Consider the following 23,053-nt stretch of genomic DNA (forward strand, 5'->3'; position numbering starts at 1 on the left):
TCCCTGTGACTCAGGACCACAGCTGCTGTGAAATGAAACACAGAGCAGGGCAGCCCTTGCCACAGGTGGTGAATGAATATTTGAGAAGATTAATAACTCTCAAATAAGGAATAAGGAGATCAGGGTTACCACACCCCTGTATTGCTGCCACTGAAAACAGAGGGACATAAAGGATTAGGTTTTGTTCTTCCACTTGGAGTTGACCACCAGTGGAAATGAACACAGCAAGATTAACAAATGTTTCATGTACAGAAAACTGTATTCACATTGGGGATTTCATCATAGCAAGCAAAGGCAGAAAACATGCCAGAAGGGTCATGTTTTCTAATGGGGAAAACTAAATATTCTTTGCAATCATTAATAATGTTAGCAAATTAAATTCTGAACCTATTGAAGAAAGAGGAAAAATCCTACAAAATCACCTCTGAGGCCAGGGGGTTTGCCCCTGTCTATTGGAATGCTGAACAATCTTGTTTGGAGTTTTTATAATAGATGAAGCTAAAAGGAGGAAATTCAACAAAACCACATATAATTGCTTCTAAACCTCTTTCAAGATCCTAAGTACCTTCTTCTGTATTTCTCTGCTTTCTTTAACTAACTAGCACGGTCATTTTTGCCTAAAACTGGAGGAATTCTATACCATATTCTACTGTATCTACACTTAGAAAAATACATTCTTTCCTGAAAATATCAAAGCTCAAAATCATGGATCTTACTACGGCTTAGGAGCACAATGTGAATAATCTCAATGAAAACAAAACAAATAACATCAGTCATTTAAAACTCTAATTTCTACTTAATTTCTAATTCTTCATCCTAAATCAGAGTTACTAAAACCAAATGCAGCCCTCAAAATCTAAGTGCAACATGGTGACAGAAAAGTTAAATGTCCTACCAGCACCAGAACTGGAAACCAAATCCAGATTTTCCTAAAGCCAGGCACTTTTTTACACGTCAAATTCTTCCCAGCTATTGATGTTGTCCTACGTCAAAGGATTCCTATTGATTGCAGAGAAGATAACGAGTACCAAATATCCCCCAAACAGAACCCCTTTATCAACATCTTCTGCTGACCCAGAGCCTCGACATTTCTTATCTTAATTTCATCAGCATCACAAGACAGAAGCACACAAAGGCAAAAATCAATTCTGATTGAAGTTACAGAAGTGAAATCAAGGCAGATACATTTTGTGAGCAGGGGAGCTACACAGCATCATTAATGGCATACATTTTATTAATTTCCCTGCACCTCACCTAACCTAGTGAAATCATTGTATACACACACAAAAAGAGTTGAGAAAACAGATTGTAAATGTTAAGGTCTAAAAAGGTGTCTTTGCACTGTGTAGTAACTAATACTTTTTGCAGTTCTATCTGCCAGCAAATGCGAAGCCCAGGCCACCAAGAAAGGGGAAGAACCATTTCCATTCCTTCCTAATTGGACCCCAGAGATTGACACATTTAAACCAAAGATCAAAGCTGCTGCTTTTTGGACTGAAACTGCTTTGTAACTGTTTTGTAAAGAACAGGTAGCAATATAATTTCTTAAACTAACTGCAAAATGTATCACCTGAATGATAGTTAAATAGATTAATTACAAGCAAAGGTAATCAGTTCCTCATGTGACCTCTACTGTTCTTGAATAGCCAAGTCATACTTGTATGAGAAATTAAAATAAACACAGCTGAATACCAGAAGCTCCAGAAAACTCAATTATTTCTATTCAAAAGTGTATTTTCTCCAAAGATTTCTGAGTGTTTCAAATGCTGACAGTGTAGGACACTCCTGAATAAAACCAGTATTGTAACATTATCTGCCATAAACACCCTTGCTTCCTGTGCCAAGCAGCAAGGGAACTGACTGTAGGGCACGAGAGTGCAAGCCTGGGTTTATAACCCTTGTCCCTCGGCAGCCCCAGCTCTCCTGAGAGCTTTGACCTGCTCAGGAACTGAGAACATGCTTTTAGAAGCACTACATCCCCTCAAAGTCATTTCTTATTACATAGTACTTAGCCAGACCCATTGTTTGTGCCCTTGCTTTAAACCACAGGATCTGCACACTTCTGTTTATACATTTGTATGAGATTTCCAAACCAATTTGTTAGTCCTGCAGCTTCTTTGCAACCCAGTTGCACAATCTGTTTTCCCACATGTCCTCTACTATGTAGGGCAGGATGATGGAATATCACCTCCCTGTTTGTGAAGCAGTTTGCTGCCAGGTTTGATGGGTCTTACCCTGGATGATCCACTTAAGAGTCTGTTTCCACTTGTGTTTAGCACTTACATCACTGGGTTCCATCCTTTCTTTCCAGAGTATGTCTGCTTTCTTCAATTAGATGAAAGTCATGGAAACCTCAGGCCCAATTACATTTTTAAGAATGCCATTGAAAGAAAGGCTGATTGTGCTCACCTCTCTATGACAGCACAGTAAAACCAAGAATGCACAAAGGCAAACCAAGCATCAGAACAATTCCCACCTCTAAAAACACCCAAGACATCTACCCATATGATGATTAAAAAAACCCTTTGGCTTTTCCTCGTTCTAGGAACACTGAGCTTTGCCAGCGCACATGAGAATAGCAAAGACACTGGGACTGAAAGCAGCTCTTTACACAAAGTCTGTTTCAAAGATTTGACAACAGGACTTTGTGACACACAGGATACTTCCCAGGATTAACCTGCTGACCCAACAGATGCACTGTTAGCACATAATCTCCTGTTCCTCAGAACTTCTCTGTGTGTCTTCCCTATTTCCTATCCACATCCTCAAATGCCACACAAGGCTGCAGTAGCTGCAAAGATAAGGCAAGACAGCAATCCTTTAGTAGTTCTTCTTGAAATCATCTACCTGAAGTTCCTCTCCATGCCAGGCACTGGAATAATAAGTATAACGGGTTCAGAAAAGAGCACAGCATCACAGGAACATGTCCTTTAAACAAGCGATGTGCATTTGGTCATGAAAAATTGATTCCATCAGTAACAAGCACCATCAACCCTAATTTTTTAAACAAACTTAACCCAGCATTTGGGGTGCTTTTTTATGTTGTCTAAGTCATACCATACTTAGCAAGCCTTTTCTCCTCTACTACAGAAGTTGGCTTGTTATTTTGACTTGGTTTTTTGCAAAAGCAAAACTTAGCAAGGGTTTTTTATTGCTTAGCAGAAACCTGCATTGCAGCAGGAAGCTTATGCAGAAAATGTGCAGAGTACCCAGCCAGGGTAACAAATCACCAACTCACTAAACTCCAGTGTGCCTCACAGTCACTGCAGAACAGCATTTATTTCACAGTGAACTCTAAAAACACCAGGGGGAGGGATAAAGGGAACATTCATATGCAGAAAGCTGTTTATTATGGTTCTAAGACAACATGGAAAGACTGACTTCTCCATTCTGTAATAGGGGAATACAAACTTCCAGCCACCTAAAAAAAAACATCAGGGACACCATTCTGCTTGACAGTGTTCATGCTGGCACACTTCCTTAGCCTTCACAAATTGATTTTTGCTTCTTTTTTCACCTACAAGGGGCAGGGAAACATCCTCCAACACCACAGCAATCTCCAGGGACATACATGCTGTACATAACCTGATCCATTAGACACCCATTTCACTTCCCTGTGTCATGCCCTGAAAAATATTCACAGCTCTATTACAAATTACCAGCAGATTCTAACAGAGTAGTAAATGCAGTGACCAATCTGTCTATGTATTCTGTGAATAATGCAACTTACCTAGTTTTAGACTGCCACACCTGAGCCAGACAAACCTCAAATGTCTGTTCAACTCTTGGCAAAACAAAAAGAGGAAAACATTTTATAACCTCAGGGAATCCAACTGCACTTTTTATACAGCTTTCAAACCTTACTTTGAACTCTGGACTGCTGAGCTTTGTTACAAAAACCTCCAGCTCAGTCTTTTCCCAAAAAGAGAAAAAGTACATGCAACAAACCTAGCATAGCCCTGCAAAAAATAACATCAAACATGAAAAGTTACACTGAACATCAGGTCAAACAGATACATGGCAAAATAGGTTCTTCCCTGAGATTCAAGGCCTCACTAATGTGCTCCAGACAACTGTCAATAGTTAAAGCCATCTTACTTGCTGCTTGAAGAGACTTCCAAATTTTTTAAACTGCCATCCTCTGTAAAGATTTCCTCCTTGATCTCAAGAACTGCATGCATTTAGAACTCAAGGCAGGTTATTTCATAGCATTCTCCTGCCCTTTTGTACTCATTTGACAGCAGTTTCAAGTTGTAAAAATCCTTTCCAACCTCTACCTGACCAATAAGCATGGTTACTCAAAGAAAGAGAACAAAGGTAAGCTTGCCAGCACTGAAAAATCAATGTTAATAACATTTATCTTTCTCTACCACCTACAAAAGGGAGAAGAAAAAAAAAAAAGAAAGCAGAAAAAAAAGAATATTCAAGCCCCTCAGTACTTCAGGGACCTTGAGAGGCCCTGCACAAAGTGAAGCTATTCCACCAACAGCCACCACTCTACACAACTGCTCAAACCTCTGCTTTTACTTAAATTGTCTCCAAATTATTCCAGCTCATTAGTAACTGGGTGTACTGCACCACCAAAACACATCAGGAGTAGCACCACATTCCTCAAAACTCACCAGCCCAAAACACATCACCCAACAGTAAAGTTACTCCTGCACAGGCAACAAGAAGTCAAACACATCTAAATACATTCAGTACACTACAGCATTAAAAATTCTGTGACTCTGAAATAGTTTTCACAAGTCAAACCACAACAAACTCTGGAAATCACCCCACAAATCAGTAGGTCTAATACTGAGATGGAGCAGCCAGCAATGCCTTCCTGCACATACAAAATTCAGAGCATGTTGTCACTCTGAAAGACATAGGTTGTATATAAATGTGTCAGCTACTATATAGCAAAACACTCAAAATTTTTGGCAGAAAAATCAGTTACCTTTTCATTTATCAAAGCTTGATTTGTGCAGATGGAGAACAAGCTTATGGTAGTAAAATCATTTTCCCAAAGCCACATAGAAAGCTTGGGCTATGCCCAGGATTAGAACAGTCGCTGGAGCAAATTCTTGGCCCAGCCTCTGTGAACCTAGCAGGATCTGAGTTGCTGTTAATTCACCTTTTTTCCTCAATGTTTAAAAATGCTTGTAAAAGTCAAGACAGACTGCCTTAAGCAAATATTTCCTCACAAAAGTGAGAAACAACTTACTACCAAAACACAAAGGAAATGCTAAACACCTCTTCTAGTACAAGTTCATCTTACCATTTGTCATATGCTTTAGGGACTGATGCTCATTTGTTTCAAATTGAAATAAACCCATGGAAGTCAACAAATCTATGGCCTGCAGCTGAAGATCTGTCCCTATAAATTACCTTAAGTGTATTCAGGTGATTTTAAGTCTAAATATTCCATGAGCCACTAAACATCACTTGCAACATTATCCCTTAAATCACAGCCTTGTTTTCATCCACCAGATGTTTCTCAGCAGGCAAATGTACACACAATAACCCAGTGAGTATCTCTTAGTGGGAGAGTAACAAGAAATTTCACTTTGAGTAGGGTTTGCTCAAGTGGCAGGACCCAAAATACAAAAATTGAATCATTTTCCTGCCCACTTCTCAGTATGAGATAATTGTGGGTTTGGGTTTGTGACACATTCACAGGAAGTAACCACAGGTTTCCCACAATCAGAACTCATATGGTAAAGGGCACATAACTATGATTTCTACCTTTTTAACTAAAAATCTTATTAATTTAATTTGCTGACTTAGTTTTTCATGGCTAGAGAGGATTGTTAAATAATCTCTCCTTGTTGCAGGCAATTGCACACAGAAATATCAAGTCACGCTAAATGAAAAGGAGACACAGTTTACTATTAGTTTTTAATGTGCCACAAAAACGAGCAGATGAATTGGCTCTTTTGGGTACTATTAGTTCCACATAGTTAGACATTATAGCCTGATATATGTCAGCCTCAGCAGCAAGTCAGAGAACAGTGATGTCTCTCAATTTGGGAGGTACACAATAATCCTCTGGGCATACACACAGCCCTGTTTTACACAACAAGCTGAGACTGATGCCTTACATCTGTCTTCCTTACTCCTGGCAGCACGCTCCAGCACACATGCAAATTGATGCCCATAAACCAGTGCTGAACAGGCTGTCTGGAGCTCTTGAGCAGTTTTCTCACAGCCCCTGAGCCGTGTATTTGGGAAGTGATCTGCAACCACTGCAATCACCATCAGTTTTGTCTCTGGCTTCCACAGTTTGATGCTGGGTCCTTGGCTCTGCCCTCTGCCTTCCATGGACCTGTGAGCAACAGCAAACTCAATTCACACTAAATGTGAATTTGACATCATCATTTCAAGTATATCTTAACCTGTCTATTGTTCCCTACCAGAATGGGATTGCATGGAGTTACTTTTTTTCCCCAACTATGCATCCTAGTTGACACTGCAGGCTGCATTTCCATCCTATTAAATCTCCCACTAAACAATAATAAATCTTTCTTCTAAAATTTTTCTTTTCAGAGCCTGGGGAAATACCATCATTCTTTGGCCATTAAAATGTTTCACTAAAGAATGTGATCTGTGGACGATGCACTTAGATGTGTATTTTCTTCACTTTGATATATTGAAAAGATACATTGTACTTAACAGTTCCTTGAAGCAAAATCTTTAATAGCAGAAGATAAACAATCCTCATATCTGATAAGAAAATTCCATTTAGGATTCAGCCAAAGATCCTGTTCTGCAGTAGATGTTACTCATTCTCAGCATCACACCTGGCACAAAAATGGCTCAGAGATCTCTCCAGAAAGGAGAGCTTGTGGTGCAAGTGCCAAAAGCCACTTATCCTGCAACAGTTCCTGGAAGGCAGATGCCTCTTGTCTACCTATTTTTATGGTATCTGTCAGACCATCCCACTTCCTCTGCAGTTCTTCTGTCTAGCAAAATACCAGCTGGTTATTTCTGGTCATTCTTCTTTGACTAAGCACTGACTAATCTGCTTCTTTGAACTCTGAAGATAAGCTTCTCTGTCCCTTTTTCTGCAATACCCAGAGATGAAAAGAACAGTAATGGAAGTCATTCACGAAAGTCAGAAGAGATACACAGGAGCTCTTTATGGTTTCTCTGAAGAAGACTGCTTTGCAAATGAAGGTTAGTGTCCATTAAAAGTTATCTTGTCTTTTCCAATCTCCAGACTTCTTGTTTCAGTACCAAAGACTGTGATGATGTTTATTTGAGCCAAATGAATCTGACCAGGTTGTACCACACGTTTAGCACACAGTATCAAAGATTTCCAACCTTTAGATTTACCAAACTGGATTTTTCACACAGTATTCATACGTCTCCTCTCACAAAGTGTCATGGCATGTGACCTACAGCAGTACCCAGGACACAAGGTGTATGCTCTTGCTGGTGGTATTTTCAGAAACCAAAGTGTCCTTCAGCTCAGACTGGGTTATTGACCTCACCAGGGGTGCTGCCACCTATTCACCCAACCTCACTCTCTGTTATTTTCTCTGCTCCCACTCTGTGAATCCCCCCAACTCCCAGATGCTCCCAATTCTCACCAAGCACTACCATGGCTTCACATCCAGCTCCAAGGCATGGAGCTGCTGCGAGCTCGAGGGCAGGGTGAAGAACACATATCATTTATGAGATTATTTTACTAAGTCCTCCTACAGTGCAGTTTTAATAAAATGAGTCATTTACAAATAATATTCTGTTCTGAGAAAGTATTAAAATCTAACAAGTTTCTGCTTTTAATGGAAGGAACTCAAACACTGTTACTGAAAAATCACAGAAAATAAGTGCCAAAAAGAGAACATGAAGCACTATCAACCTTCCCAGTAAAGCAAAAGTTACAAATGTTATTAAAAAATTAACAGAGGTACAGTTTACATTTTGTTACATATTAAGTTAAAAATATGAATATTTTAAAATTTCTGGCAGAAGAACCCTAAGAAGAAAGCTGTGCACTTATTTCCACTACTTTCACTGCTGCCTGTGAAGTTTGAATCCAGTACTGCTTTAAAAACTCACAAAATTCAAACAATAAATAAAACTACACAATGAATATTAAACATACATTTTGTGTCATTATTGTTGATTTTTCAGCTCCAGATACAAAGAATTACAAGTTCACCTTTGCCAATAAACAAAGAAGTGCATTTTTAAATTGGGACAGCAGAGAAAATATGAAATTATCTCTGAAAACTAAATGCTATCAGGCATTCATAAAGAAATCTGTTAAAACATTCATGCATTTGTACAAGCATGCAATAGCTGAGGCACTGCTTTGTGGAAGTGATTCTACAGCAATTGATTTTCAGACTGCAGGGATGGTCCTTCAAAGGGCAGATGTACACCCACTTCTGTGATGCAGCAAATACAGCAAGAGCAACAATTGAGACTTGTGCTAGAGGATCATTTCTTTTCAATTTTATACATAAAATTCAAACAGGGTTTTTATGGATAACAGTTAACACCAATCACATCTAATAAATTTAATATTACTTTTATTTTTCTCCCAACTACTTCCATCTGCTTTTAGTCAAGATACTCATTTTTCACTGACTACAAGCTAGGGATGGCTGTAGGGAACATTGTTCCCCCACCACCCAGTTAGCACCACGTGGTCTGCCTACAACCCTCCCCCTTCAGGGTTAAATTCTTTTCCCATAAGAAAAATTAACCCTCAACCCACACCTCTCTGTAATGGCACAGGAGAATTTTCTCAGGGATAGGAGTAGGACCCATGACATCCATACAATTACTTAATAATAATTGCACTTAGTTATTTATACTTATTTGTGTATTGCACTTTGCTACACAACTGTATTGCTGGAACCTCTGAACCATCAAACACAGAGCTGCCTTTGACAGAATCCAAGCAGGGATCTGATGGCAAAACTGAAGAGCAAATTTCAAGTGCCTAAAACCTCCCACTATAATTTAAATATAAATATATTACCTATGTTACATAACATAGATGTCAATTCATCTGAAAGATGTTGCCATTCTTACTGGTCTAAACGTTGCACAGACTCATTCCAATCTTCTCCACACAAAATAAATCCCAACAAAACCTTGTAAAACAAACAAAGGAAAGAACTGTGATTGTGATTATTATACTAAGCAGCCTGAACAATGTACTTGCATGTTTCTCACTCTTCATGAAGTCATGTTACAGTGTTGGTTTTCCCTCATCGTCAGCATCCTGCTTTAATTTCAAAATTTTTTGGGATGATCTTTTCTCATGAGAAAAGAATGAGAAAAGAAAACTCTTAAGTATAAGAATACTTAACATAAGCAACTATTAAACTGTAATTTTCTAATGCAAAAATACAACAGACCAGTGTGTTTTAAAGGTTTGCATTTAAACACAAATTCAGCTGTTTTAGCAAACTTCCAGCACACCAATAATTTTTTAATTGTTTGCTATTCCAATACATTATATCATTATCTAGCCTGTTCTAGATTTCACAGACTTCTACCATCATTTTCCCTGCCAGCTAAGGAAAAGATTTCATGAAGTGTGAAGCACTGCAGATTTTAGACCCACACTTCTGCTCAACAGCTATCAGTCTTGAACTTGACATCCATATGTTATTTTCTCCTCCCAAGAAAGTCACTTAGAGCTGAAAAAAAAAAAATAGACAGGCCTTTACTGGCCTCTCATTTCATTTTCAGTGAATGAAAATTGCATTTTGTTGTCATTAAGTACAGACTGACCTATACAAAAGGCTGTCTTCTGCCAGTGCTGCACAGGCAATGGATTTTTTGTCCTTTAGCTTTTGTGTGTAACATGGTTAGGACCAAACTCTATTTTCACCTGTAGTGGTGCAGCTGTAACGAGGATGACAGGGAAGCACAAGAGTCACCAATATCAGAACTCTTCCTTGGGAATTTGAGTTCCAGATTTCATTAATGCTTCTGTGAGGCTACAGCCCTGAAGCATCCATCTTTTTGTAACTGACATAATTAAACACCCTGAGAAACATGCAAAGTGAGGGATCTGTATACTACCACAGAGGAGCTTTATTCTCTATTTAGTCTTTAATTGGTTTTAAGTGTTTGCATGGAATTGTGACTTGAAATGTAACTTCCTGAATACACGGAATGCGCTCTGCTCAAAATAAAAATCTAAAAAAAACCCTTTTCTTGGGCATTAGGAGTGAGAAATGCAATTCTGTGTTAATTCCTGGAAGAGAAAACACAAAGACCAAGACTTTTCACATTTTCTGTGATCCTGGACAGCTCTGTTTAGGTTCCCAGATGACACACTCTAACCTCAGCCTTAGTGCTGAATGCACATAATTTGTCTGAAATTAATGACCTTTAAAGAATTAAATATCCAAACTAAAGAGGCTCAGAACCATGAACCTTCCCCTACATTTTTTGTTTAATAGTGTTATTATGATTCACAGCTGTGCCCAGGGCATACTAAGTATTGTGCAAACATCAGGGAAAGCCTGCATATATTTAATTTTTCAAGCATGAATAGGAATGGGCCACAGAGAAAATGATATATTCATCAGTAAATTAATATAGTCACTCCCCATCTCAGTTGTCTAAGACGAGGAGTGACAGATTACATCAGTACATCCACATGTGAGCATCCAGAGGACAACAACTTCAATTGTTCAATGTTTGTCCCATGTAATTTCAACTGCATGCACCTGAGTAGAGGAAAACCAGTAGTCATGTCCTATAGCTTGAGAATTTATGACTCAATGCAGTCATTCCAATGAAAAAAGTGGGCCTGGATACACAACTTCTACATTTGTTGGCATTTTTAATTGTTAGAATTTGAATTAGCATAAGGCATTAATCTGAAATCAAAACCTACCCTGAAATTTGTAAGCATTTGCAACACATATTTCAAACAAAATGCCTTCGAGTATGTGGGAGCTCACTATGATAAATCATTTTTCAGCAATTCTTTTTGAAACACAAATAATTTTTAATATAAAATCAGAACGTCCATGTCTGCATTTACATTTAATATCTTATCCATGGGCCAACAGTTAATCCTGTAAAATACTCCCACACTCACAGAATTCCACCTACTGAGTTTCCACCTGAGATTTGATACAGATAAATGGAATTCACCTTTTCAAAACACCAGCACCTCTTACTACACCAGACTAAACACCTACCAGGATGTGACTTTTTGCTGCACTCGGTTATCTCTGTGCAGCTGAACCTTACCTGTGCCTGTGGTGAGCTGAAAGGGGGGATCTCCAGAGCAGCCCTGGGGACAGATGTGAGCACCCACTGCCATTTCCCAGCACTCTGCAAACAGCCCCTCCACTCTCCCAGTGACCAGTGACCAGCCCTGGGCACGCTGGGACAGGCTGGCTGCAGCCTTCACAAAGCTCACATTTACAAACCCATACATTCTAAACCTTCTCTCAGTCTCCAGCTACAAAGAAAGGCTTCAGTGCAGAATTTGGTCTGTACATTGTTTTGATGCATTGCTAGGACTCCTCCATTCACTGTGAAACAATTTTGGCTGATCAGATCAGGAAGATGAATGAACATTCTGCTTTCTGTGAATCACAAGTCTACACTGGACAAAAAACACCAGACAGAACAAGCTTGTTTTCTGCTTTGACAATATTATCAGAGATTAGCTGCCTGAGCAGAAACTGAACTGCAACAGCAGAAGCTATATTTGTGTATTTTTCAGAATTATGCTTTAGTAACATAAATGTCAAGAAACTAAGAATAATGGGTTTCAAAACACTGGAGTTCTATTCCACCTGCTCTCTATTATGATTCTTAAACTAGGCTCAGTATGAGCACACAGTGCTGCAGCTACAGAAAGAAATAATAGTTGTTATTATGAAATGACTGCAGCCTTATACTACATAGATATACACTGCAAAAAAAATGTTCTTATTCTGTTATCATTCTTTTCTCTGTTATCATTCTTTTCTTACATTACTGTAATCCAGAAATAATTCTATTATAATTATTATTCTGGCACCTACTTGGGGTGCTAAGGAATAATTTAATGTTCATTTTAATAACTTTTATCATGCTCAGACTCTGTTTATTGCTATATATTTATAACAAAGTAAATCCACTCTTGATGAGAATTCTACAAGTATGCATATTTCAGGCAGCCCTGAAATGAAGAGCAAAATGAATTTATTGACCAGGCATTGATTAGCATTTGATCATGAAAGTATTGCACAAAATAACTGTGCCAGAATATTTTGAGAGCACCAAATTTTCAGCCACTAAAGATGATACACGGAGCTCCTCTCACCTCAAGGATCTCACACATTTAAGTCTACAGAGATTTTTCTGAAGCCTTGTGCAATTTCATGCTGGAAAGCAACATCTGCAACAGCTCTCAGAGCCATGAGACCACAGTGGTTACCACAGAGTGCAGGAGCAGCATCAGAGACAGCAGCTGGAACTTCCAAATGGTCCTTTACAAGTACAGCATTTCTGCAGTCAAATTAAGTTTATTAAGTGCTTGACAGTAAGAGAGCTGTTCTTTCAGCTAAGTGGAAAAGCTGGTTTCATGGTCTAAGTCCTACTTGTCAATATTAGTGAACGAAAGGTGACAACTTCATTTTCCCTTAAGCAGTCATTCTGCTCCATACCCAGCCCAGCCTAGTTCAGCTTCCTCTGAAAGGGTGGTCAGGCACTGGGAAAGGCTGCACAGGGAAGTGGTGGAATCATCACCTCTGGAAGTTTTCCAAAAATGTGTGGATGTGGCACTTAGGGACACTGTTTAGCCATGAACATGGCAGTCCTGGGTTAACAGTTGGACTTGATGATCTTAGAAGTCTTTTCCAACCTTAAAATTCTATGATTCTATGATCTCAAGCCTCATTTGCCATAAATGTTACTTAATAAGGAAACTGCTTTATGTATTCAGATCAACATGAGATTTTTCGGTCTCCTTCAAAATTACCAAGTGAAAGATCAGAGTTCAGCTAGGGCAGCACCATAATCCCACCAAAAGAAAACACCTCATACCAGTCAAGACAAACCATTCCAACTTACTCTAATGCTAGAAAAATACAGTGTTGGAGGCAACTAGACCAGCCTTGAAAGGAAGGGTGGGGAGTGGGCCATAAAAAAGGAAGGAAGTCTACTAAAAAACACTTGGTTGGAAAAGAAGGCTCCTGAACCTCTTCCCTACTCCCCCTTTAGCATTTTTCCTATAGTTATCAAATAACATCAGTTCCCTGGCACAGTACCTTGACTGTATCACGTGGTATAAATGGGGAAAAAAACAGGAATTTAAATGAGGAATTTCTAGGGGAGTCAGGAAGAGCAGTGAAAATAGTCAGTGCAGCCTGACAATTACCAGAACAGGTCCCTGTTTTTTACTGAAATGGAACATCAGGGCTGTATTTCCAACACTTCACCACCACAGACAGGAGGTAAAATGGAAAGAGGATGCTTTAAATAGCAGTTGTTTGGTATTGCTAAATTGCCAGTATCAGATACCCCAAAGTGACAACTAGACATTTCTATCAAACAGGCAGCAAACTCTGGTCACCTGGCATCTCTCCCAACTCATGGATTGGCTGGAGGAACCTGCTAAAGGACAGCACTGAGGAAGAGAGCAGCCAGTGCAAGGCAGTAAAATGAGCAGAACTTCTGAATTGCATGGGGACAGCAATGTGATCCCAGAAGTCAGTGCATTTTCCTCAAAGATTGAAAAATTTTAATAATAAACACATGAAAAGCCCTGGCAAGGCTTTTGTGGCATGTAAGTTAACTGCCAACTACCTAATAAGGGATTCCATACAGATTTAATATGTATCCGTGTGCTGATTCCTCTCTAACTCTCCATAAATTTAGCCTCAGCAAACTATGGGGGCAGATACATTCCAAAAACATATAATTAGTCTGCTCTGATTTCAGTAGTTCAGCACCTATCCCCTCCAGCTGAATGTGCACCCACAGGATACCCAGACAGGCACTACATTCTTTGCTGTTGTTTGTTTCTCTAAACACTACCAGACTGCCAAAAAACAAGGAAAGAAAAAAAAAGAATTCAGCCTAAATAATCTTAAAAATGTTTTCAAGTATCCTTTTAAAAGACACAGTTTTAGTTATCTATATTACACTTAATTCTTGTGACCCTGACAAATGAAAATGAAAACGAAAATTAAGCCACATCACAATATTCCTTAAAACTACAGTGTTAAAAGGTAACCAGGTTATTCTGTAACATAGTATTTACCTTTATGTTGCTTCAGTAGCAAAGACAGACCACTGTATTTCCATGAAGCAGAACAAAATGGAAAGTTGTTTCACTCTCTTATTAACATTCAAATTCTTTACAGTGTCAGATTCTGCTTCTAAGTGTTCCTCCTCTTTTTTGTTATTTCTGAACCAAGTTATTGTACCTGTGTTTCCATATAAATTGCTCTGAGTAATATATGTTGAGTTTTTCAGAGACCATTTGGTCAGATTTTAATCACCTCTCCTGGGAGCTGACACCAACTTCCAGCAGCAGGTCATACAATGCAGATTAGAATAACAAAAGACATGCTGCTGTGATTCAAAAAAAAAAAAAAAAGAAAAGAAAAAAAGAAAAGAAAAGAAAAACAATACAAGTCTGTCTCTATCAAGCTTAAGAATGATGTTTTGGGACTTCTTTGATGTCTCCTAGACAGATCCTTCCTTTTGTTTGTATTAAAGCATAAATTCTATCACTTCTGATTTTTCCCTCTTTAAAACAGAGAATGTGCCACTGAAAAGATTTTATTCCACATTCCATGTTTCTTTTTGTCTTTCATGTGTTACTTCATTGCCCAAGATAGAAAGCTGGTATTTCTCAAATTTGCATTGAACTAAAATTTGTATTTACACAATGATGCATTTTTTTTCCTGTTTTGAAATAAAAGAAATAGATTTCATTTTTTCCCATATAAAAGTGGTTTGGGTTTAATTTGGAATTTCCCCCCCCCCCCCCCCCCAATTCTTTGTTTAAAGGTAAACTAGAAAAATGTAATCAAACTTATAGAAAAACACTGTTCTAAAAAGAAAATGGAATTTCTCCTCCGGATTAGCACTGTCTTAGGTTATCTGTCAGTGTACTACAGATAAATGATATATTTCTCCCATACAATTCACTATTCTTTGTTATAGCATTCCCACTACAAATCCCAAACAGATTAAGATTTGTCATATTTGACCTCTTCAGTAAAAGGCAACCCACTGCATAATGATTTTTACACTATTCTCCAAAATGAACAGTTCCACATGTATAAATGCTAGCAGGAATCAACATCTCCTGTTTCTTTCTCCGACCTTCAACAACCCTATACTCTGCAGAAAAAAACCCCAACACTTTTACTAATTTATAAGCACCATGCAGACACAGGCAGTCTAGAGAGAAACCTCTTTAGCAGCTGCAAAGAAAAAAAAAAAAAACATGAGAAAGATTCCACAAAGAAAGAAAGAGACCAAAAGAAAAACAAAAAGGAAGAGGTGTGAAATTTAAAATATTCCCAATACTCACTGAAAGCAGCCACTGCAAGAGCCAGTGTGACAATAATGGAGACCCAGGAAACCCACAATGCCTTCTTTCTGTAGCTTTGAGCTTCATGAGGTTTTAGCCTTGTACTGCTTTCTAGTAAACCTGATAAGCAATAAGCAAAGAATGTATGAACAATGCATTGCTCCTTTTAAAAACACAGCTCTGTTAGTTCAGCCCTAGAACACACATTTACATAATATATTACACACAGAAGCAATAGAGAATCAAATCCTGCTCACATTATTAAGGTTAAGTGAATGAGGCCACCAGAAACATGTGAGTAAGCAAGAAGAGCACACACAAGCTGTTTTGACTCCACACAGAAAGACCCACACATCAATCCCTTAAAAAGAGCATTGCATTCCAGTCATGGAATATGATTTCCACCTGTACCTCTGCACAAGAAATGGCTCAGTCTGATACTCCCTCAGATCAAACCTTGTTTCAGAACTTGAGGATCCTGGGGCTAATTAACATGGGAGAAAAGCTCCTGCTCACCAGTCCCTGTGGAATGGCCTCCCAAGGCACAGGGATACACTGCACATATTGATCATCAAAGCACAAGTGGGCATGCCCCAGAATCAAAGCTGTCCCAGCTGAAAAGGCCTCTGGAATCACCCTGTCCTTCATTTGGGGTAAGAACACATTCCCATCCAGAACTAATTGAAGAACCAATTCTGTCCTTGCTGCAATCAGTGCAGAAGGCTGTGGAACACAAGGGAATGCTATTGCTTTTTCTCTTTTTTGATGCTTTCGGTCTGTGGAAGTCTTTTGTTCACAGAGAATGCATGTTAAACATAAATTAACATTCTTTGGTTTTTATTCTCTCAGTCTGAGTCTAGAGCCACTTCTAAAATGCATTCAGAATTTTACATATTTGCATTCTGTATATCCCATTCTGATTAGTTCATGCTTAATACAGTCATCTAATTCAAAACATACATTCTTTCTCACCATTATGTTTAAGCTCAAATCTGCTTAACTGGAGAGAAAACCTGATGTCTATAAATTTCTTAATGAGTTACTCTAGAAGATGTGGGTGGTTCCTCTCAGATGATGAGCACTTTTCAGAGAGATTTGCCTGAATGCATTGAACTGAGACACTGGTTTAACAGCACGACTTTCAGTAGCTGGTCTAAGGTCTTAGACAAAGGGTGGAGAACAGGGGCTGTGTCAGACTCAGCATCAGATTAAAACGTAAGCGTTGAAGCTGGTACTATCCTCACCTTCCTCAGTTTTCTCTCTGGTGGCTATTGCCACTTTCAAGGCAGGGACAGCTGATCTGGTTCTCAGTGTACTCCTGAATACACACCATGTTCAACCAAGTTTATTAACATTTACAGATATTAATTTCAACTGACTGTAATATACTGGCTGAAAACTGCAATGGTTTTGGATCAATTCAGAACTAAATCAGACATCTCTGCCTTGGGGGCAGCAATATGTCAGCAGAGGGGCAAGCATTCAGGGGGGTCAAATTTGAGCCGTCAGATTTTATTCTGCCACTTGGGAGTCTGTTAAAATTACTGGTAGTAATCCTAGCATAATGATGGGATACATGCTGTCTTGGAAAAATTCTTTATGCTTTTTACACCTCAGTTACAATAAACCATGGAGAGTTTCTTTATGGGAGTTCAGAAAGCTACACTGAGAATTTCATGCTTGTACTGTATTTTTAGAAAATTTAAAACATTATCACACTTTGTGCTACCCACTCCCCCCTTTATGAATGGAAAAGAATATACAAACTTGCATGGACCAGTCCCTATGCTGAAATTATCTCTATTTCTTATTACCTGCATTCTTTGTCTGTCTAATACAAGAAAACTGATAGGTGACAACTCCAAAAGCCTTGAGTCTTTTCCTGATAGTGTTGCACAGCCATTTCTCACATGCCTGCTTTCATTTGTGTGAAGATTTTTTTTTCCCCCACAAATGTTTAGCCTATCTTCTGCTACTATATATAACGATGTACAGTTTAATTGCTGTCTGCTATGAGGTAATTCAACAACACATCCTGAAACATAGGAGGGATTTCTACTAATCTAACCATAGAGAAAATACTTCTTCTCACATTTTGTGTATTCACCCCTCCTGTTCCCTCCCCAAACCAAGGATTTCAAATTACAGTCCAAATCTTTTTGGAACATAAAGCAAAGGTTTTTTCAGCCAATTTTGACTCTCAATATTTCAAACCTCAAATGAACACAGATCAGAATGACAGATATCCTCACCTCTTTCTTTCTTTTAAGACATCCTTTAATTCATGGCTACAGCTCATATTACCTGGGAAGTCCAACATCCACAGCTGATACTAACAAATCAAACAATAGCCTAATTAAACTGAGGAATGAATAATAAGCCCCAGAGCTAGTGCAGCACTCCTGATTACTATTCACATGTCAAGCACGTGTCCAGTATGACAGAGACTGTGGTCTTTATAAAACTCAACCACTTCTGTGTGTGTGTGTGTGTGTTTCTCTGTCTCTCAAAATGGCTGGCATATTCTGGCTGTCAGCGATGTGATCCCTTCCTTCCAGAAATAATTCAAATACATTTTCTCTGTTTAAAATTTTCACCCCCAAGAAAGATCATATAATTCTTATGAGTGTCCTGAGGCCAACACAGAAAGATACAAACTCATTCACCTGACTACCAAGCCCATAGAATAAAAATTTAGAGGCAACAACAGCTCATTAATTTATACACAAGAACAAAATTTATAAGGTGAGCTTCCATATTTCTTCACTGACCATAAGAAAGCAAGCATCCACAGGAGGATGAAAGTTAATCTTTCAGTATGACCTGCACTGCTACAAAAATAAAAAGCTAGCATCTACAAATGAAATTCCTCCGCTCTGAAATTAACATACTGAGTAATTTTATTGCCAATAATTTATTTAACACATGGATATCCTTAAGGTATAGAAAAGATGATGAATTGATTAAATTCACTGGATTTTTAATTTATCTTTCAGCATCTTCACATATTAACAGATTTCCTTCCCATAAAAAATCAGAAGGAGAAAAAAACCTGCCTAACAGTTGCAGAACACAAGCTTGGCATATTTGTGAAGTGATTCTAGGATATTCTTTACCATATGCTGACTTACCAGAAGTACTTTTCTATTTGGCTAAGGGATCATTTTAAAATGTCAAGTTAGAAATTGTGGAAGAGATAAGGCTAATAAAAAACCTGTTCACCTAAGGATGTTAATTTAAGGGTCCCATCCACAAAATTATCACCGATTTTGGATCTGGCTCTGAAAGAGCAAATATCTAGTTCCAAAATTTAGGATTAGTATTTATTTTTAGCAAACATGGAAGCATCATCTCTATAACTGGATCTGGTATGATTCATTGGAAAGGATTGTAGGAAAAAGTACAATCTAAAAGGACAGACTGTTAACATTTTCAACAGGGACAACCTGCAAAAAGCGTATCAGATTTTCCTCTACAATGATTGTGAATTATCCTGGTATACTTGGAATCAGTAACTACAGGAAAGGCTAAAAGAAAGGTACTGCAAGGGTCATAGAAAAAGCATGGAGGCAAGGAAGAAAATTAAATCAGCAGCTTTAGTTTCATCTCCCTCATAGAAAGAGATAGGTTAGATACAACAGACACTATCTTTATTGGAATTACCCTTAATGCCAAAAGGGACAGTTTTCACCTTTGCCTCTGTCCTACTGGGCACTAATTAAAATTTTCTGTAACCAAACTTCCATGTTCGAACCATAATCAAAATTCCTCACTCATTTAAAGAGAGCTGAAGCCTCAGATTGCCCTGAGCAGGCACAACGTCTGTCCTCAGCCACTGGCAGTGACAGTGAGGGTACCCCTTGAGTAAGGGCTGTTCCCAGCCCCGACATGACTGGAAGCTGTCAGGAAGGCGGTGAATGCTCTTCCCCCTGGCTCCTCTACTTTGTGTCTACGATTTGTGAGCAGGCACAGGCTTCGGGAAGCTGGGCAAAGAACAGGGCATAGACGGGGTTACGTGTAAAGGGGCTATGGATGAAGACTGAGAACACAAAAGGGACTCCTGGATGCTGAAAGCAAAATGGAAAAGGAAGAAAAAGGCAACAGAGAGAGAGGCTAAGGGAAGCCAATAGATTAAATTAAAAGATGGAGACAAATTGTGTGGAAGAGGAGCCTGGAGGCGTTGTGGAGGACAGGGCAGTGGGGAGGGTTAAAATGGCAGCTGCCTTTGTGGGCGGCAGGTGAGTGAGAACTGAACAGATGTCCGAAATGAATGTGCTTCGCACTAAAGCGTAACGCGGTTTGGAAGCAGGCAGCTTTCCGTCCCTGTTCAGGTATTTAAGTAAATAACGAAAAACGAGTTGTGTAGAACTGCACAGCTCGGTGGGGGAAGGGACACAAGGTGTGAGACAAGTGCCCCGACTTCAACCCCCAGCCCGGCTGGGGCGGACCCCCCAGAAACGCCCCGTTGTGCCCCTGCTCGGGGGGCAGCTGCGACCACCCCGCCGGCTTGGGCACCTCAGCGGCTCCCGAGGAAAGGCCCGGCCCTCCCGGGAGCCCCGGGAGCGCCGCCGCCACCCGCGCCCCTCGCCCGGGCGCTGCCTGTGGAGCCATGTGCCGCCGGCAGCCGCTCCGCCGCCAGGCAGGCAAGTTCTCTGGCGAGGTGGGAACAGCCACGAATAGAGTTTATAAAAATACTTCAAAGCTGTCGCGGAGCGCTCGCACGGGAGCTAAAACGGGGCAGAGCTTCAAGGGCGGCACGGGGGGGGGGGATGTTAAGCGGCTGCCGGCGGCGGGATGAGGAGTGGGCGAGCTGGGCTGGAGGGGGGAGTTCGGGGGGCAAGAACCGGTGTGCGGCTGCCAGGGCTGAAGGGGAGGGGGCGGGCAGGGCTGCTGCGGCGGCATGGGGAGGGTACGGGTCCAGCAGAGCGAGCGAGAGGATGCTGCGGAGAGGGTGTCGGAGGAGCCGTCGGGGTGGGTATCAGGCGCCTCGGGACGCGGGGGAGGTGGTGGGGCTCGCCACAGCGCAGGGCAGCGTGCAGGAAGGCGGGTGACGGACGGACGGGCGCTCACCTCTGTCCTCCAGCCCCTCGCTGAACTGCCCGCTCTCCCCGATCCGCAGCTGCTCCTGCTGCTGCTCCCGGGGGGCACCCGGAGGGTTGGCCCCGGGGGGCTGCACGATGGCGGGGTCCGGAGTGGTGTCCAGGGGGGCAGCGGACGGCTCCATTTCTTGCGGGGCGGCGGGAAGCGGCCGGCGGCTGTGGCAGGGAAGCGAGGAGCGAGCGGAGCATCCAGCCCGGGTGCGAGCCCGGGGAGAGGAGGAGACTCCGGCTCAGAGCATCAGGGAGACGAGGACGGGAAGCGAACAAACTCCGGCTGTTCCGCGCCAGCCGCTGCCCGCGGCCGCCTCATCACTGCCCGCGGCGGAGAGGGGCAGGTGGGAGCGCGGTGCCGCCTCCCGGCGCTGCCCGTCCCCTCCCCGCCCCGCCGAGCCCCGCCGGCGGCGGGAGCGGCTCAGGAAGCGGGAGCCTCCTCAGCCTCCCCTCGCCATGGCGCGCTCTGCCTCCTCCTCCTCCTCCTCCTGCTCCTCCTGCTCCTGCTCCCGCAGCCGAGCCTCAGGGGAAGAGCTGTCCAGGGACTGCGCGGAGCCGGAGCCCTCCCGCCGCTCCCGAGGGCTGCGGGTGCCGGCCCTGCGCAGCGAGGCCCCGTCCGCCTCGCCTCCCCTCACACAGGTAAAGGCACAGCTCCCCTTGGCTGGGGATTTGCTCATTCTCCCTCTGCCTTTGCCCTCTTTCGGGATCAGAGCAGAATCGCCTCACACAGGCGCCTCTCAGACCCCGCGGCGCTGACGTTCTGTCACACTCAGAGTTGCCTTAAAACTGCCCTCGAACATGCAGCAATCTCCTGCTGAAACATGGGGTTAGACTCGCTGGCGTTCAGAGCTGTCCTCAGACTGCTCACCTGCCTTTCCTAGGGCTGCAGAAGAATATAGGGGAAAAACGAAAATCTCAGGAGCACAGGAATGGTTTTTTAAAATGTAAAATTTTACAGATAAATCTGTGCCAGGGCTGTTTGCTTCTTCTGTGCTGGTTTCTAATGACTAGATGGAGAGGTGCAAATAAACAAAGCATTCTTTGTGCGAGCACAGTCTCCTAGTTGCTTGCTTACAAGCATGCAGATATATTTTGAAGCTGCAGCATGTTTTGACTTGAAAAATTTATCCAGGAAAATATCAAAACACAGTTAAACATTGCAGCTCTAGTCCTTTGGTGATACACAAGAATACAACCCCCATTTTAGTTGTATGAAGATCAGGTTGCCTTTCTCCTTTGAGAAATTTGTGAATTTGGGGAGCGTAGAAAGGCCAGCAGGAAATTAATATTTATGCCAACATAGGGAGATGATTTTATGAACTGTCAGAATCTTGCTTATGTCAGCCTTACAAAAAAGTTTTGTAGTAGTTTAGTAACACCTGTCTAAAAATAGTCAGTGCAACATTATTACCAAAATGTCTTAATTTTAAGAAATGCCTCTTAAAACTGTATGCTAATCTTTAAAATCTTTCCATCAGAATTTTAAATCATTAATTATTTGAAGAAGTATAAATAAAATATAAGTAAATGTTAAGGTACATAAAATACTGGTTTAGAAACTGATTGGCGTTTTTGCAATCTTATGGAATGGAGACGGCTGTTCTAATGTGAGAGATTGGTGTTTTTACCTAATCTTATGATTTCTTCCTGTATAGTATACCATACCTACTGTATGAAATGTTTTTGAAGTCTTCATGCCTCTCCCCTAAATTTTACCTTCACCCCTAGCTATCCTACCCTGCTTTGTGATCCCAGAGCTCTTGCTCTTCTAGTTGGATCAGCATTAATATGAATATAAGCACTGCCAAAATTACTTGCTTTCTTCCTCATGAAATGGATAGTAAATTACAACATGCCTATTTGATGTTAATGTCAAAAGAGTTTTGCTCTCATGTGCAAAAGTTAATACAAGTGAGTTCTTTTGAGGGAACTGTTATTTTGAGGTTTGGGCTAAGCTGGGAGGGGCTGAAAACCAGTAATTGCATTTAAAAATGGATTTTTTTATTTTAAGGGCTCTTTATCAAGCTTTGGTTACCTAGAACCTGCAAAATGCTACAGCAGATGGATGTATGCACATGAGAGGTAAATGAAAAGTAGAAAAACTTCACCTTTTGTTGCTTACCATAAAAATAGATTGTGATGTGTCTCTTTCACTTAAAATGTGTCTGTAAAGTGAGAATCCTTAAATGAGTAGAACCAGTTTTGTAACCTGGTCAGAGAGAAGGAATGGGGACCTCTTCGGGACACGGAAACCTCTGGAGACACCATCCCCTGCAGAGTGCAGCCAGGACAAACCATGAAGAGTCCCTTGAAATTGCTGCAACAGATACAATGCTCCCTAATGCAGTTATTGCAGGATCCCTCCTCTTTTATGGAGATAAATCCGTATCTGATCCATTCCTGTAAGAACTTCCTTATTCCTTGATAAATGAGAAACTGACCAATGACTCCC

The 23,053-nt window shown here is 40.9% G+C and overlaps 2 protein-coding genes across 2 annotated transcripts in view; one reads left to right on the plus strand and one right to left on the minus strand.

Annotated features, from left to right (window-relative positions):
- Positions 1-20,932, minus strand: part of TMEM163 (transmembrane protein 163) — an 87,515-nt gene extending 66,583 nt beyond the window's left edge. The window contains exons 1-2 of the mRNA XM_053982923.1: positions 20,582-20,932; positions 15,512-15,631 (exon numbers count right to left, since the gene is read on the minus strand). Coding sequence (XP_053838898.1) covers positions 15,512-15,631; positions 20,582-20,735 — 274 coding nt within the window. The 5' untranslated portion in view covers positions 20,736-20,932. The remainder of the gene's footprint in view (positions 1-15,511; positions 15,632-20,581) is intronic.
- Positions 20,933-21,176: 244 nt separating this feature from the next.
- ACMSD (aminocarboxymuconate semialdehyde decarboxylase) overlaps positions 21,177-23,053 on the plus strand; it is a 39,365-nt gene continuing 37,488 nt past the window's right edge. The window contains exons 1-2 of the mRNA XM_053982919.1: positions 21,177-21,240; positions 22,613-22,683. The gene's annotated coding sequence lies outside the window, so the exon portion shown is untranslated. The remainder of the gene's footprint in view (positions 21,241-22,612; positions 22,684-23,053) is intronic.

This window comes from Vidua macroura, chromosome 7 (genome assembly GCF_024509145.1).
Source record: "Vidua macroura isolate BioBank_ID:100142 chromosome 7, ASM2450914v1, whole genome shotgun sequence".
NCBI classification, from domain to species: domain Eukaryota; kingdom Metazoa; phylum Chordata; class Aves; order Passeriformes; family Viduidae; genus Vidua; species Vidua macroura.